The sequence below is a fragment of the Python bivittatus genome, unplaced genomic scaffold, assembly GCF_059951505.1.
Source record: "Python bivittatus isolate LINGU-HERP-01145 unplaced genomic scaffold, Pbiv_v1 ctg000020_np1212, whole genome shotgun sequence".
Lineage (NCBI taxonomy): Eukaryota > Metazoa > Chordata > Lepidosauria > Squamata > Pythonidae > Python > Python bivittatus.
The window spans coordinates 75,292,360-75,310,184 of NW_028277030.1; the positions used below are offsets into that span (position 1 = coordinate 75,292,360).

Here is a 17,825-nt window from a genome sequence, read left to right on the forward strand (position 1 = left end):
AAGCAAAGACTACATGAATACAGTGCAGTATTGTGATACTGGCCTAGTACAAAGAGCTGTGCAAAGAACTTTTTAAATTTTTTACTTTCCAGAGCATCTCTCACACTTTCATTCCTATTCAAGATTAAAAATTATCTCCAAACCACATTTGTCATCAGTATAAATGCTGTGGGGCTTGCAAGAACCACACATGCACTAGGGAAAATCTTCTAGCAATGATTGGAAAAATTAAGGACTGGAAAAAATTCAAACAGAGAGCTCTATCTTGAAAATTCATTAACATTAATGAATAGAAACCAACTGCACATTAAACAAGTTTGGCAGTTTTAAAACTTTTTTTTCCATATAGCTATCAGATCTGAGAAAAATGCAAGTTTTATTGATTTAATAAGTGAAGAACTGTCTGGAGGAAATAAAACGATATTAGGAATTTGATAGTTTTAGTTTTTAATGATTATCAATACTACAAACTTGTACTTTGTTTGTTGTACTTTGAACATATTGTGAGAGATAGTATTATCAGTACAGTACCTTAAATAAGTAAAAAAGTGAATCCTGGGATTTAAGGCATTAGCTTTGACAATATATGCATACAAAGAAACTTCAGCACTAACTTTTTTCTCTAGAAAGCTGTTTTTTCTTACTGCTGGTTATGCAAATGATACCTGCTGAAAAATACTTACTGGGATACTGAACTTTTTCCTTCAATGTAAATTCCATTTTCATTATGTTTTTCTTTTTACTTCCTTCAGTAGGTTGAGGTGGAACAAAGAAGTTTACTAAAAACCCCTGAGATATAATTTTAACATCATTATGTCATAGTCTACCTAATAATGAACAAATGTTAGGCATGACAAAAATATCTGTATATTTAATTAAGGTCCACCAGTTTTACCAAAACATGTAAGAATTTAGGTGGAAACTTTAACAATTGTTAGAACAATTCAATGTCAAACAATAACATTTTTATTAACACTGTAGAATTAAGACTACAGAAAGAAATTGTAAGCATTAAACATTATTTTCTGAAAACAGAATTTAGAAATACTGACCTTTTCACCAACTTAAATATATTTCATACTTGTTTATTCATGGGATTCTGTTTCAATTGAACCATGAATAACAAGTCTGTAAAGTCTGTGCTTATGTGAAAAAGCTTGTCAGCCATTTTGTGCATGCATAAGACACACAAAGAACACTCTAGAGCAGAGCTACATGGCAAAAACCACAGAATGCTTTATCACAGACAAGATCTGCCCTGTGTTTTCCAACTGTAGATATGAGAAACTGTAGATAACAAGGGCCATCTGTAGTTGATATCATAATTATTATATTACTGTAATAATAAAAGGAAGCAATCTAAGGCAAAAATAAGGCAAAATGCACACATAAGAAACTATCACTTATCTCATAAAACTGTAATTTTTAAAAAAAATTAAAAAATCAAAAAGACACCAAATACAAACATAAAAGCAGGCCTACTGGATCACAGCAACAGTACATCTAATTCAGTATTCTGTTTTCAAGAGTGACCACACGACACCTCTTCTCTTGTCTATACTCCAGCAATAGATTTATTTATTTATCTATTGTATTTATATAGCTGCCCATCTCACATAAAGTTATAGATGTATTCTGTCTCTGCACAAGCAAATTTTATTTAGCTATCATAGCTAATGGCTATTAGTAAACCTATCTACAAATTGGTCAAATTACTGAGCTTCAAATCCTGTAGGCTGGTAAGCATCATAACAGTTTGCAACACATTTCGAATTTAATTGTGTCATGAATAATCCAAGAATAAAGAGAGGAAAAATGTTATATTTGGACTATCATATCCTTCCTAGTTAACCTGATATTTTTAACAAAATAATTTTATAATTTTTAGTTGGTAACTTTAACTTTTCTCCAGGGTAAAGAAATATTGCTGTAATCCTGCCAATTTTGTTGTTGTTTCTGCACATTTTCAATATAAAAATAATCAGACACATTATTAAAATGCAGCTACACAGATTTATGTAATAGCACAATGATATAGAGCAGACTGATTTTAAACAACTTTCTTCATAAAACCTAGTATGCATTTTTTGCGTGCACTACTGATGCCCAAAAGTGGCATTTTCATTATGCTGCCAATCACAGCTCAAGCCTTTAGTTCTGAAGCTGTAAATGTATACATGTGTATATGTGTATAAGTGCACACCTTTAGCTTTTTTCCCCCTTCCCCAATAACAATGTTGTTTTCTATCCTGATGAATGTCTTTAAGAGCACTACGCAGCCTGCTTGCATGTTCATTTCTTTTCAATCTACATGAGACACTGGTACTTCACTGCCCCCTAAGCCCTTCACCGTCTATCACAGTGTTTGGTCACCTTTTCAGCCTCCTCTCCTGGAAACACCATGCACCCTCACACACTGTTCCAGGCATTAAAAAATACTGCAGTTTCACACAAAATTCTGGTGATTTTAAAATTATTTTATTTATGGGGTTCAGCATTTAGTCTGGAGTTTGTCAATCCTCAGATTAAAGAAACATTTGTTCATAAATTCAACAGGCATAGATGTTGATAACATTATTTATATAATACCAATTCAAATATGGTTTTAAAAATTATTCCTTCATTCTCTATTATGCAAGCTACTCACTAAGGTCTATTTTATGTCCTGTTCTTTAGCCAGTTAATGATCCATATAAATATACATCTGGTTATTTCAGGACTCAACATTTCTATCTGAGTCTCGAATGCTGAAAGTATTAGTTTAATTGTTTATTTAACTAATTATCAGTAATTATTCTGATTATTTACTAAAAGATTTTTGGAGATCAAATACACATTACAAAAATGATACTTAAGAATGAAGATTGATTGTTATGAATCATGTACAAACACTACAAATAGTGCTTTACGTTGTAATATAACTTTCTATTTCAATTCAATTTTTCTAGCATATTAGATTCACAACTGAATCTTATGTCTTGATACTAATGATAAAAAAAATAAAAAGATCACAGAAAATTGTTTTACAAACTTCAAAGAAAAGAGATTTAGGAGAAATATTTGCTTACATGTTCCAAATATAACTTCCAATTACAATTAATGGACTGAATCAGCTTTTGAATATTGATACTGTTTTCATCCACTCACACTATAGGTTTCTCACCTCTGGTAACATCAGAGCATCTTGTCTGACATCCTTACGAGTGTGTGTCAAAATAAGAGCCAAGACTTCTACTGTTTTTCCAAGGCCCATCTCATCTGCTAATATGCCACCAGGCCACCGAGGCCCAGCAACAGGTCGATCACGAATCACACTGCAAATAAAAAATTATGGGTTTTCGTTACAAGTTCAACTGAACTACTGAATTCAATATATAGAATTCTAAACATGTATCAGCTATACTCAATATTTCAAAACTCGTTCAATGGGACTTCTTGTTCTGCTCCATCTGCCCCCCACCATGCCCTCAAAATATACATCAAGGATTCCTCAAATCCTATAGAACAGATGTGAAGGAAATAATTCTACTGAGAAACATAATTCAGAAGATTTACATAATTGCATAAAATCCTATATAATTGCATAAAATACTTTATTAAGCATACGTTTTTCAGTTTCCAATAACTGTGATTTCTGCAGAACAAAATTAATTCATGAAATTATTTTAATCCTAGTGTCTTCTCACCTATTTATACTATACACAATCTATACAACCCAATACCTATTAAATAAAGATTTTCCATATATATGAAAGGCAGATAAAGGCAAATATTCTCAATTCAATTTTTTTTTTCCAGTCAGAAGAATTTAAAAGAAGCTACACTGCATTTTTGGAGTTCAATTCAAGGAAAGAAATCATACAGAAACTAAGACATTTTCTTGCAGAAAGGGCTTAAATGTGATCATTGTTTCAATGTTATGCTTTTGGACATAATACTAAAACAATCCATCCTTACCAGCCAGTAAAAGGATTATAGTAGAGCTTTAGTCCATCTAGAGTACTAAACTCTCTCCATAAATAGTGGAGGGCATTTTCTGATGAAAGAAAAGAATAAATAAGACAATGAGATTCATTGAACTCCTCATTTCTTCTCATCTCCTCAAACTTGAAAGTTCAAATTGAAGCTCCTAGGATTCTGTGGAACAATTCTGTGGAACAATTTTAGCTAAATGAGTACAGGGGTCCTTAGGTTAAGAACACCCAGTTTAAGAACAACTTATAGTTAAGAAAAGAGCCTACTATAGCAAAATTCAAGTTAAATACACAATGATTCAAATTAAACACATAATGGTTCAAGTTAATTACACAATACTACTTATACATTATTATACAACAATACTGTTCTGGCTTACATACAAATTTGACTTATGGACAGACCTTGGGAACGAAACTCATTCTTAAACTGGGGACTACCCATACTTGGTATAAAAATACAGGTAGTCCTCACTTACTGACCACAATTGGGACTGGCAATTCTGTTGCTAAGGAACACATTCATAAAGTGAAATGTCAGTGACCACACCAACTTATAATATCAACTCCAGCTACGGTCATTAAGCGAATCACCTGCAACTGTTAAGCGCAACAGCATGTGATCGCAACTTGCGACTTCCTGCCAGTTTCCCCACTGACTTTGTCAGAAGCCAGCTATGAAGGTCACAAATGGCAATCACATGATCACAGGATGCTGTGACTGTTGTAAATCCTTGACTGTTGCCAAGCACCCAAATTGCGATCACATGACCGTGGGGATGCTGCAACAGCCGCAACTTCAAGGACCAGTCATAAATATCCTTTTTCAGTGCTGTTGTAACTTCTAACAGTCACTGAACGAACAGTTGATAAGCAAGGACTACCTGTATAGAAGTTTCATAATGTTGCATTTATTTATTTAATCAACTTATATAGCTGCCAATCTCAAATACATGACTCAGGGAGGCTTACAATATTAGAATAAATAAAAATGCAAATATGTACAAAAAATAAAACACATAGCAGTCAGGGAAAATTATAAAAGACAGCCATTAACACACCCAGGAGATGGGCTCTGTCATATACTGGGGGCCCCAGGCTTGGGCATAGAATCAGGTCTCCTGTGACATAGATACTATTTTTATGATAAGGTATGAGAAACCTGCATTCCTTCAGCTGCTGGGAATTCTGCTGAATACAGAGAGATCTTCAAAAGCAAAGATCCTGTCATGCAATCAGCCAGTCTGCCAAAGGGTAAGACTCAAAGCAGCACAGGGACAATTTATTTTATAAAATATAAACATACATTACTAGTTGCTGCTAGAAGAATGGTGTATTATCTCAAACTAAGAGGTAGCTAAAAAGTATGTGTACCACAGGCAGCTTCAGAAAATTCTAATACTCAGTACTGGGAGATTTATGAACCCTTGGGAACCTGAAACAGCTGACTAAGTGCATCCCCTCCCCCACAGTATAAAAATATTCCATAAACACTCTCCTTATAATGTATGTATTTCTGAAACCATTTGGGATCCCTTTGACTGGCTATTCTTAACTAGAGGCTGCCATAGGTTGGTAAGGTGGGGGGTACTTGTTAGAAACAAATGCTAGATTAGAATGTCACTATTGAGGCAATGTCTGAGGACTACTTATCTAATATACAACACATTTTATATGTTAATATTTCTATTGATCTAATATACAAACTAGCCATTGTATTTGCTGATATTTCTACAGTTTCTAAAGATGTCTTTAAGCCACATTAGCCAAAAGAAGGAACTGGCAACTCCCTCATAACAAGTATGTCATCATGTATTCTACCATTAATGTGTTCAATATATACATTCATGTTACTATTTTGAGATACTTACCATTGGTAGGTATATTTCTAAAGTTCTCACGTTGCAGCATCCAATTTACAGCCTCACTTTGATATGGCCTAAGTACAGGAATCAATGCAGAATGTTGTACATTCTCCTTTAAAAACTTTATCTCTTTTTGGTGTACATGCCTCACATAGTCATACAGCTCTTCAATATTTTGACGTTCTATATCCCTGTCAGACTCCTCATCTTCTTCCAGAATGTCTAAAAAGATGTACAGTGCTATTGACTATCAGTAATATCAGAAATATTTTTAAAGTAACGTAAGAAATAAAAAGTTGAAAAAAGTACCTGAGTAATCTAGTGCATCAATGCTTCCAAGCTTTTGAAGGGGGATAAGAAAACAACTCCCTCAAAATACGGAGATATGAACAAATGTCTGATGAAAGAATAATGTGAATTGACTATAAGAAATATACAGTGGTGTTTAAAAGTTTGTGAACCCGTTTGAATATTGAATTGTCAATAATTCTGCATAAATATGACCTAAAATGTAATCTGTTTTCCACACAAGTCCTAAAACTAGATAAAGAAAACCCAATTAAACAAATAAGTCAAAAACATTATACCTGTTCATTTCTTGTTCATATACTTATTGAGTATTATTTATTGAGGAAAATGATCCAAAGTTTAATTATGCAGAAATATTGAAAATTCAAACAAAGGGAAGGATGTAAGAGACGTGAACTAAGGTGCCTGACCTTGTGGAGTGGAACTGATGAATACATGCAGGGAACTGAAACAGCAGGTTTCATTAGAAATGAAAGGGTTAAAATGTATGTCAGAAAGTATAAATTGGTGTCATCTATGTTACTATGGGTCCATATGAAACTAGGTGATACATTCCAGTGAACATTGAGATGAGTTTGAGGGAAAATTGTACAAATGAATGCAATCCATTCAGTTAAGTGACATGAATGGGAGATGGGAACAAAATAAGAAAAGCTCTGTGGCAAGTTATCTGCCCAGAAAGAGAGATGTTTTTAATAAGTAGTGTAAGCATAGGTCTATTTGTACATACACATGGTAAAGGAATGAATATAAATCTAAAAACATAACTGATTTGACTGCAATAAAAAGTGACATAATAAAGGATACAAAAATGATGAGATGGCCTGAAATAAAGTACCATTTAGTAGTGTTAAAAATGGATCTTGGAAAAAATGGATGTGGAAGACAAAAAAAATGAAAGCAATGAGAATGAAAATAGAACAAGTGCAGAAAGTACAAATCCTGTATGAAAAAGTATGACAAGACAGATTAATCTCCCAGCAAAATGGACATTGGAAAATGTGGAAGATATGAAAGTAGAATGAAAAGAATTTTGATTCAGAGTGCTACATTAAGTATGTTGAGATATTCTAATGGGAAGTATAAAAAAGCAAGCTTGGTGAAATGATAAAGTGAAAGAACCCAGGATAAGAAAAAAATGCATATAAGAAAATGATTGTTGCAAAAACTGAGGATGAGAGAAAGCTCCTGCATATGGTATCCAGACAGAAAAAGACATTGCAAAGAACAAGAGAACAGCTTAAACAGGCAGAGAAAATGGAGAGCAATGTTAATGGAAATAAAAAAATATATTTTTCAATTAGATAAAGAAGATTAAACAGAGTGAATGAAATTAAAAATAAAAGTGATAAATGATCTGGGATTTAACTAATGTGAAGAAATGCTAGAAGTCTTTTAAAAGGTTTTTACAAGAATGATAACAATATGACAAAAAGTGGAATTGAAACAAATACTATAAATGCTAGTGTCTAAGAAAAAAAAAGATGTAAAATAATAAATGTGGTGAAAATGTTGCAAAATAGTAAGAACAAAGGCATTGCTAGTATACCTGAAAAAATGATAAAATATGGATGTACTTTGTTTTTGGAGTTTTCAAAATAACTATGTGACTTGTTTAACATGAAGACTGTACCTGTGCCAGATGAAGGGATGCAATTATTGTAAATGGAAACAACAAATAAATGCAAAAAGCATAAGGAAACTAAGTGTGGCTGGGAATGCATTTGGCAGAATCCTGACTGAAATGTTAATGAGAGCTGACAAAACTGGGAAAGGGTAGCAAATTGCTTTATGCTGGGCAGAAGGCACAGACTAGAGTCTTGCTCTTCAGCAGTTCACTGAGTTAGTTTATTGCACTTCTATTTAGAAAAACTGTACAATAAAATGAATAGGCTTGAATTACAGAATCTTGCTTGAATATGGAGTTGCTGAATGTGATTTATTTAGATTTGGAAGGCTGCCCGACTTCCAAAAGATTCTGGGCAGCTCACATAGTGAAAAGGAGGGAAAAAACAACAATCAGATAAGAACCATATAGGATTACACACTTTTTCACAATAAAATGTTCAAATTAATGATAACGATCTAAACTATCTATAATAATATTCTCATTTCTCCAAATCTAATTCCTTCTCTTTAATTTCTTAAGCAGCAAATGTGGTAGTACTAGACAAGGCAAGCATCTTCCCAGCAACCAACTTACGCTAACCTTGTATTGAAGAAATGAGCTAAGGCTGCTGTTCTTAGAAGAACTTGCAGTAAACAGCCAAAACCAACAGAATATAGAGAAAACTGACAAACAAACAATGGCACAGATTCTGCCAGAATTTACAATTAAGTGAATAAACAGATACATTTTTAAGGATCTGGTCTGAAGAATATGATTACCTGGAATTACAAAGTGGTAAAATTTTTCCATCAGTTTCTGAAGAAGTTGATTGGCCTTTCTTATTCTTCCCCCACCATCACTAAGGAATTCTAATTTACTTATGCCAAGTTCAAGGAGATATATTCCAACCTGTGAATTAAATGTTCATGGGGAAAAAAAGTTTAGACAAATTGTAGAATATTCAACAAAATGAGGGAAAAGTAAATTTAATACAAATAATTAATATTTGTATTATTAATATACTAAATACTTCTGCTAAGGAATAAGCAAGGAAGAGTAGAAATAACACCACCACAATAAAAAAAAATTAAAATCATAGTGAGAACATTAAAGCTATCTTTCCAACCCAGTTTTCTTCAAATATACTAAACCAATTCTTAGAAGATTCAACCATCAAGACTAGTTGGAATATGAGACCTAACATCACATTTCATAACTAAAAGGATACCAGGTTAGAACAGGGTTCATTAAAGACAGTGAAAGTAATTTAACAGGTTAAATTATGATATATTTTAATACTTTCCCTAAAAATTGAAATCATAACTACTATCTGTGATTCTCAAGGAAATATATTCCAATTATTAGCTGCAGAGGAAGAGAAAGCTGCTTCCTATGTGCCCCCAAAACAGGCACATCCTATAATGAGGAGACTGAGCTTGAGAATCCTGGGTGAAGATAACTAAGGGCCAAACTACATGTAATGGAAGATACCCATAATTAAATCATCCAACAGAGTTATTGGTATATGTTCACAATACATTGAACCATAATCTAATCAAGTATTTGCATTTCCTTCTCCATGAGATGATAATGGAAAGCAGGAAAGCAGAGCAGGAAGAATAAATAAGCCCTTTCACAGCCTCAATGAAATGCAATGGTGGGTTGGGGGAAATTACAGAAAACATTGAGACAATAATTAACTCATGGATAATACATGGTTTGTTCCTACAGTTCAGAACTTTCTTTTTTAAAAAATGCCCTCATAATAAAATCTGCCAAATTAAAAAAAAAAATGTTGGGGATTTGGTAAAATAACTGTTTATAACAGTATGCTGTATCAAAAGCATTTCCTCTTTATAAGCTATTGCACCACTAACTGTGATTAGTTAGTAGCTTATATTTGTGACCTACCTTTGGCTATTTAACATTACACACACACAAACACACAATTTAATTTATTTAATAAAATCCAATTTACAGGTAAAGAATTCCTCAAATTTAGAGAAATAGGAAAGTTTTTTCATCTTATGAGTCTGGATACTGAGTTACAGAACTATTTGTATAGTTCCTGTATAGGGAGGAAATTTTAAATAAAAACAAAATGTAGACCGAACAGCAGCTTTAAACTTTCTCAGGGGAGAGTTTTATTTGTACATCCCAACAGAAAATTAAAAACATATGAAAACCATACTTTCTAAGATATGCTGGGCCAAGGCTTTTCATTATTTTAGTGGGCATCACTAACATTTTGTTCAGAGAAGCTAGTTAACAGGCACTGCAAAGGAATAAAATCTAGTAAAATCTATTTTGTATATAGAATAAATTGAGTTGAAGGAGAGATTCCTGTCTTTGATGCTAATATATTTTCCATGTACAGGTAAAACACATAAGTTTCAATATTCTGTTCAGGCACCCTTTCTATATATTCTCAATTTCAAATATACTCAACACTCAGCATGCCCTATTAATTACATAAATCAAATACCTTTAAATAGCGAGCATCTCCAGGTCTTTGATACAGTACAATTATTTTTTTCTTCTGCAGCCACATTAAATTTTCCAAAATTTCATTATTTAAAGATGATTCAACTAACACATCTACTTCATAAGTACTCTGTAATGATTCTTCCCCTTTGTCCACCTTTATAGTATCATTTGCATGGACAAGAATATGCAGATGATCACTAAATTCTGCTGTCATCAAGGTCAACCCCCTTTTCTGGATATTCTCATTTAAATACTGTTCAGGAAGAAGCTGAAGTGTAAATTCTCCAAGCAAGGTTTTCCAGGGAGGATCAGGATGATAAGGAAGTATCAAAATATTTAGCTGTATGGATATAGATGGCAATGGATGACAAGAATCTTCTGCTTCATCTATGAATGTTGAGAAGCTTGGGGATTTTAGATTCTTTTCTTTGTGAGTCAAGTCTTCATCCCCACTATCATCATTTATCACAACAAGTGCAGCAGAAGATGAACTTGTACCTGCAACAGGATGGTCTTCATCCACCACATCTAAATCTATCATTTCATTTTTCTGGTCATCATGCATATTCCAGCAGAGTTGCTTCTTTTTCTCTTCATTCATCCTCACGGGAGGAGCACGCTTTCGACGGCGACTCATTTTGATATTTCACTACTGCTAATCACTGTAACATAGATAATTACCAGTCAGGTTCCTGAATGAAGCATTATATTTTGATTTAATAAGAATCTAGAATATTAGTCAAATAACTATTTTAGATATAACATCAAATAAGAAACCTTGGCCCACTCCAGTCTTGTTCACTTTGGGGTTCAGCATCAGGACTTCCCATCCATGAAAGAACTAGTCTCAGATACTGACTCAGAGAAATTGCTCTTCAAAGCTGGAGGTCTTACTTTGACTTTTCAGAATGAACATATCCTATGATCTTTGGGACACTGCTTCAGAAAACATGAAAATGCATTCTCAAAAGTAATACATTAAAAATCTTTGGATTACATGTACTAATTTGATATTTATCTTTTCTAGCCACAATTTTAACTCCATAACCAATCCTAACAATACTATCTTCAATTGTGTGTGCGTGTGTGTGTGTGTGTGTGTTGGTATTTGAATACTAAGAAAATTTAGCCAAAAATGCATGCTTCTGCCTTTGCTTCTTTACCAGATCAGAAAAACACTAAACCTCATCAATCTTAGACATAATCACCATTTGTTTTTTGAAACAAAATGTTTAAGGGGCCATGTTTAAGGGATTACAGTGTGCTGGTTTCTTAGAGTTCCAATTCTTTGTTATATTTTCTTTTTCCATTTCTGTAATATTTCTTCCTAAAATTTAAAACTTCTTTCCTGAAGCTGACAAAACAACTATGAGATGCACATGTGTATTCCTAGAGCCTCCAATTCCTTGCTAATTTTTAAACCTTGTTTCTGTCATATTTTCCACACCAATTTTCAGTCTGTCTTTGCAACTTGTGACCTTATTTATTGGTTCAATTGGCTATCCACTCACCAGACAACTGAAGTCACTTACTTCAATTTTTTTAAGGAGGAGGAGTGCTGCTGAAAAGCACAATATGGGCTCAAACAACCGCTTTACTATTCTGCTTTGCATCAGTGATCTTGAAAGTCCTTGCTTCTATTTTGCCTTTTCTATGTATTAGGCTGCTACCCAAAACCCCAAAAAGAATAGGCTGAAGAGGCCACTTTGTAATGTTGTACAAGTCCAACCACCCCACCTTTGGCCTTTATTTCCATTACCTTCAAGTGCCCTTTAACATTAATCTGTATTGCAATCCTTGGCTCCACATATAGATAGCTTTACCTGAAGTTTGCTGCCTTGCCCCACTCCCTTGTGCGACTCTAATAATAATAGTAGTTGCTTGTTTATTATGCACTCATAACTAAGTGCAGTACAGATACAGAATAAAACAATTGAAACAATAATGGAGTACAATTAATCATAACAGAGTACCAGCTAAACTAAAAAGTCCATAATGTAATAACCTTTACACATTTTAAATGAGGATGAGTATTAGATTTCTGCACCACATCTGAAGGGATGGGTAAGAATTTGCTTATTTCAAATCAACTTCATAGGGCCCCATGAAATAGAAGCTGCTGTCCTTCCATTGCACTGCAGGAATGCAAGAGCGCTGGCGCCGGGTGTACAGTAGAACACAAGGGAATATTTCCTATTTCCGCAAAGACTGAAGCAAGCTGGCAGGGGAGAACCGCTGGGAGATACGAAGACAACAGACGGCGGCGTGGGGGATGCAAAGCTTCGGGCCTGCTGCGAAGCACCAACGAGCGGAGAGGCGGGTGGAGGCACCAGGCGGAGGCGAAACGAGGCCAGAGCCCCTTCCGCCGAGAGATGCTCCTCGCTCCAACGTACCTGACGGTTCAACCAGCTTGCGCGAACCGCGCGGCTCCGCTCTGGATGTCCGTTCAGGAAACCGTGCCTGAGCCCGAAGCAGCAGAGCAACCGCCTCCGAACGGGCCGCCGCGGGAGGGAGAAGCGTGCCAGCAAACGCCCCCCGCGAGGCACCGGCCAGCAAGGCTACGCCAACCGACAGCGAGCAAAGGTCCCCCGCGATCCCCGTCCCCACCGACTGGCGCGCGTGCGCTGGAGAAGTGACGCCACAGCGTCCGGGGCGTGTGCGCACGCGCTCGGCCGCCCAAGGGAATGTTGCCTTCTTTCGGGGAGGACGGAGCGAAACGCCGCGGTGGCTCCTCTCGGTTGGTGCTGTGGCAAAAGGTTTAGCTTGCGTCGGTTCCCTTTAAAAGATGGAGGCATCTCCAGGAAGAAGCCGCTTGTTCCGTGCGATTGTGCCATGTTCTTTACAGGGTAAAACGTAATAAAATGCTGTAGGTTTGGCTAACCCCGAAAAAGCTAAACGTGATCGGACTTGGTTAATCTTTGGATGGGAGGCCGTGGAGAAATCCCAGGAGGAGAAACTGGACAAACATCGCAGAAGAAGGCGGTGCTAAATTACTTCCAAACCGTTGCTCCCCCATCTTCCCCAAAACATTCAAGCATAGACTCGTCAGGAATCTAGCTCGACCAGAGCAGTGTTTCTCAGCCTCAGCAACTTTAAGATGCGTGGACTTCACCTCCCAGAACTGCTGGCTGAGGAATTCTGGGAGTTGAAGTCCACACATCTTAAAGCCGCTGAGGTTGAAAAAACACTGGACTGGAGAGAAACTTTAACTTGGAGTCCTTGGGGTTCTCTGAGTTTGATTCTTTTCCTGCAAACGTTTCATTCCCCGGCTAGGTAACACTTTCAGTGCTGGAATGGGATGGGGTTTGCTCAGAGGAGCAGAACAAAACCCCCACTGGCACTGGCAAGGCAGGCCACAGCATATAAATAGAGAGCAAACCCCATCCCATTTTAGCTCTGAAGATGTTACCTAGCCGGGTAATGAAACGCTTCCAAGAAAAGAACCAAGCTCAGAGAACCCCAAGGACTCCACAGTTCAGTCCTGAGCTATACATATTTGCCTCTGAAGGGCATTATTTTGATACACAATTTTATATTCTATATATACACAATTTTATATTTTATATATATATATATGCTTCACATAATGTATAACCATACCTGTAACAGTGCACTCTATTTTATTTCTAAAGGGTTAACTTGCTTTTGTTTTGTAAAGAGCACTGGTTTCTCCCCCCCCCCATCTCTTTGCTGAATGCCCGATTGTCTTCAAATAAGCAAGCAATTAGCCGAGTACAAGCTCAATAAAAGTTGCCTTCTAAAGAGCCCAGCATCCCCCACCCCAGCTCCCTTAGAACTAGGCAGATGCTGCAAGCCATAACTTAATTCGATACAAGGCTGGTGCTGGCAGGGTTTGTTGTACCAAGCTTTTTGCAACAGTTGTGAGGCCCTACATTCCAGAAAAAGATAAGAATCTGGTATGCCATTCCCTTGGTAACCAGAAGAAAAAGTTACATTTAAGTTTACCTTCCTAAGAACCACGTTTCACTTGCTCAGACTGTCCCAAAAATCCCTTGTATGGGTATGAGGAGATGTACTATCTGATTACAGATTTAAATGTCTATAAAGCCTCTGATGTTTGTTTTGTGAGGTGTGGTTCCATCAACATCTCTTGTTAATGTGTTGATCAAAATACATCTGCTATTCATCAGAAGTCTCATCTCAAGTCTTCTTATTGGCTTTTTATTGAAACTTGGGAAATAAAAGTGCCATACACCTCCATTGGAACTTTAACTTTATCTGTGGCTTGTCTGAATGGTGTTAGTATTACATCTGTGCATCACTCATATCCTGCCAATTCTGATAGTTCAGGACTGCACACCCAGTTCTTCCATCTCTCTTCACAACAGCCTGTCAGAGGAGACGGAGCCAGGCCGAAAAAACCCAATTAGTTCAGAATCAGTCAGTTTCAGGTCAGGCTGAGTCACCCTAACATTCACTGAGTCACTGCACTATGCAGGCTGTTGAACTTGGTTTGGTCCCCAAACTGTGGGCAGAGCCAACATCCAAATCATAGCCCAAAAGACCCAAAGAGCCCCAAGTTCAAGACTCTAAATATTAATCAGGTGAGAAATCTACTGTATATATCTCCAGCATGGTTCCAATGCTTTTAATCTTCCTATAGTGTCTTATTTTATAATTAGGCAGAATAGCATATCATAAAAATGCAATCTTATTTCAGAACCTATATCTCACAACTTGCATTTATATTCAATACATGGACATTCACATTATTTTTCCTTGTAGTTAAAATTTATGCATGTTTCCCTATAGGTTTTCCTAATTTTTCCTTCTTGAAGTGTACCATAGCACTGTATGATATTATGCATAATGTATTATTTCAAAACTTAATATAGACATTTTTCCATAAAGTTTTATTTCCTTGAACCAAAATGGCACCAAAAAATGTTCTTAAAAAAAAAAAATTGGCCAGATGTTTCAAGTCCAGAATCAATTTGGAGTATATTTCATAGATTAAATGAATACATGAGAAATTCTTATCAGGTAGTTGAAAATGTCAGCAGCATTCAGGGATGGATATTTTTTAGTAACAGAAGGAAAGTATACACTTCGTTATCAACCTTGGTTGAACCCATAATACATGCAGCATTCCTTGCTAATGGTAAGGTAGAGCAGACTAGGAAACCAAAGTTATGAATGCTAATACTGTTGCCTTTAAAATTCAGGCATCCCAAGTGGTGTGGAGCTGAAGACCTATTCCCTGGATTTGGGAGAGAAAACAATTTTACCTTTGCAAAAGTGGCTCCTTAGCCTACCTGAAAATACGAACTACCCAGTAATTCAGGCAAAGCAAAAAGTGTTTATTAAGGGGGGGGGTACAGAATATAGGGTACAGAAACAAATGATACATACATACAGTATATGTGATACATCAGAAAGCAAGTAATCAAACAATAAAATACACTGATTACATGTGAGAATTGAACAATAGAAAACATTGATTCCAGTTAACATTCCACAAGTGGCAAATGTATGGGTTATGTCACTCCCTTTCCCAGCCGCGTTTGTATCTTTTAAAACTTGCAAGTGTATTCAAAGACTCTCAGAATACGTTCTCTATTGTTTAGTAGCTGAAAAGGCAAGTTCTCAGATATACCAAAAGAAATGGCCTTGGCCCAGAGGAAAAACATGCTTTCGTAAAGTTAGCAAAGAGGCCTAGATTGTCGTGTTAAAAAACATTAAGATCACCTTTTTAAAATGCTAATAATGAAGCCTAAAATTCCATTTAACACTACTTTTATTATAAGGTTACAGTAATAGAATCTTGCAATCTGAATGTGCGTCCCCCCTCCCTCCCTTTATCTTCAAGAGAAGTAGAGAGGGTCAAGTCTGAGAAATTTTCTCAGGTTACAGTTCTTTTATCTTACCATTATCTTGGTTGCAGCTCTTCCTCCTGTCCCTTAAGGTTACTCTTACACCCTTTACAAGATAGTACCTGTCAGTTATGGACATTTTGGCCAGTGTCCCACGAGTGCAACTAGACCTAAGTGTTATCCCAGACATGCTCATACTATTTTATACAAACTAGGATCTCTTACCTAGAGGCTATCTTCAAGCCAATATATTGCTGTGAATATCCTATCTCCTGCAGTGTATGGACATACTCATGATAAATCATGCAGTAAGGAATATGGCTCTGAAGATAAATGCACTGAAGACCAAAATAGTGGTGTTTGACATGGAAAACGGAGTAAGCGATGCAAATTAGATATCAGTGGTGAAAATTAGAGCAAATACAGTAGATGAATTTTTGTACCTTGATAGAATGCTTGCCAAAAATTGCAAAAAAGATAAATGTTTGCAAACACTGGTAGCATACAGTATGTGGCAAGGAATAAATGACTATTAAAATAAAAACATGTTGAATGCAGAAAGAATGGGGTACTCAGGGGAGTCCATGGAGATGTCAAAAAAATCAAGATGATAGCCACAACTTTTTGATTGAAGTCCCTCAGAAGGGGTGGACTTCAGTTATGCAATTGTGGCTGCTATCTTGACCTTTTTGTCCCCCCCACCCGGATGCCCCTGGGAGTACTTAGAGGTGTGTGTGATAAAATAAAAAGAGATAGGTCAAGAATGAAAAGGTGCTGAATGAATGGATTGCAAACAAAAACAAATGGTCAACATGAAGTATGTTGAAGAGGCTTGGTCATATACAGAGAATGAGTATCGAATTACAAAACAGATACATGAAGGAAGGATGAATGAATGGAAAAGAAGAGAAAGACCAATAGACTTGGGTTTGGATAGAGATGATGAGGTACTGAAGAAGAAAGAGGTTATGAGCTTGGGATATGGACACAGTAGAAATGAGGATGTTTTGCAAGGACAGAAAAACATGGAAGAGGTATAGTGAACTTTGAACCACAATATGTTCATCTATAGTTGTACAATATTTCTGCATGTTCTCTCAAGACTTCACAAAGATATATTTTGCAATGGTAGTTTATTCCTGTATATATTCTTACCAGTATAGAATTGAGTAGTAGTTTACAAATGATTCTTGGAAACATACACACAACTAAATAACCAAAAGTTCTTCTTTGCCACTACTACAATTTTAGCAAACATACTAGGGAAGAGGGATTGGCTTTGATGGTCCAGTGTAAAGAAGTTATTATAGTAAAGCAAATAAAGTGAATGATTGATGGGCAGGTAAGTCCCTTCCAGGTGAATCCATGGCTATCCTCAGGAACAGCCATTAATCAGTCTCTACACAAGGAATCTTGTGCAGCTAGACAGTTTAAACCATTTTAGCCATCTCAGTCTACCACCACTGATTTACAGAATTGTAGTATGGAAATCCTCAGGAAGCCAGTGGTCTATGTTATTACATTAGGGATGAGGCATCTGTGGTCCAAAGAAATTGGTGAATTATAATTCCCAACATCCTTCAGGCCTGGGATTACTGGGTATTGTAGCTCAAGGTCACCTGAAAGACCACATATTTTTCTCTCTTACATTAGAGAAAAGGTGAATGAAGTGAAAGGTTCCAGAGATGTATAAGTGGGTAGAATGAATGGTTTAAATGAACTGGTTTTTTTTTTTATTTTTAGTTCA

At 36.0% G+C, this 17,825-nt stretch overlaps 1 protein-coding gene across 3 annotated transcripts in view; it reads right to left on the reverse strand.

The window, feature by feature from the left end:
- The window catches only part of SHPRH (SNF2 histone linker PHD RING helicase), a 58,692-nt gene extending 45,398 nt beyond the window's left edge, over window positions 1–13,294 (reverse strand). Inside the window, exons 1-7 of one of the 3 annotated variants that reach the window (XM_007421535.4) lie at window positions 12,638–13,292; window positions 10,243–10,906; window positions 8,537–8,666; window positions 5,846–6,061; window positions 3,958–4,036; window positions 3,164–3,314; window positions 684–789 (exon numbers count right to left, since the gene is read on the reverse strand). In XM_007421535.4, the coding sequence (XP_007421597.2) occupies window positions 684–789; window positions 3,164–3,314; window positions 3,958–4,036; window positions 5,846–6,061; window positions 8,537–8,666; window positions 10,243–10,881 (1,321 nt within the window). In that variant the 5' untranslated portion in view covers window positions 10,882–10,906; window positions 12,638–13,292. Of the gene's footprint in view, window positions 1–683; window positions 790–3,163; window positions 3,315–3,957; window positions 4,037–5,845; window positions 6,062–8,536; window positions 8,667–10,242; window positions 10,907–12,637 lie in introns of those variants that run through there. The other 2 variants (XM_088141741.1, XM_088141751.1) reach the window with 2 other exon arrangements.
- Between the last annotated feature and the right edge of the window lie 4,531 nt (window positions 13,295–17,825).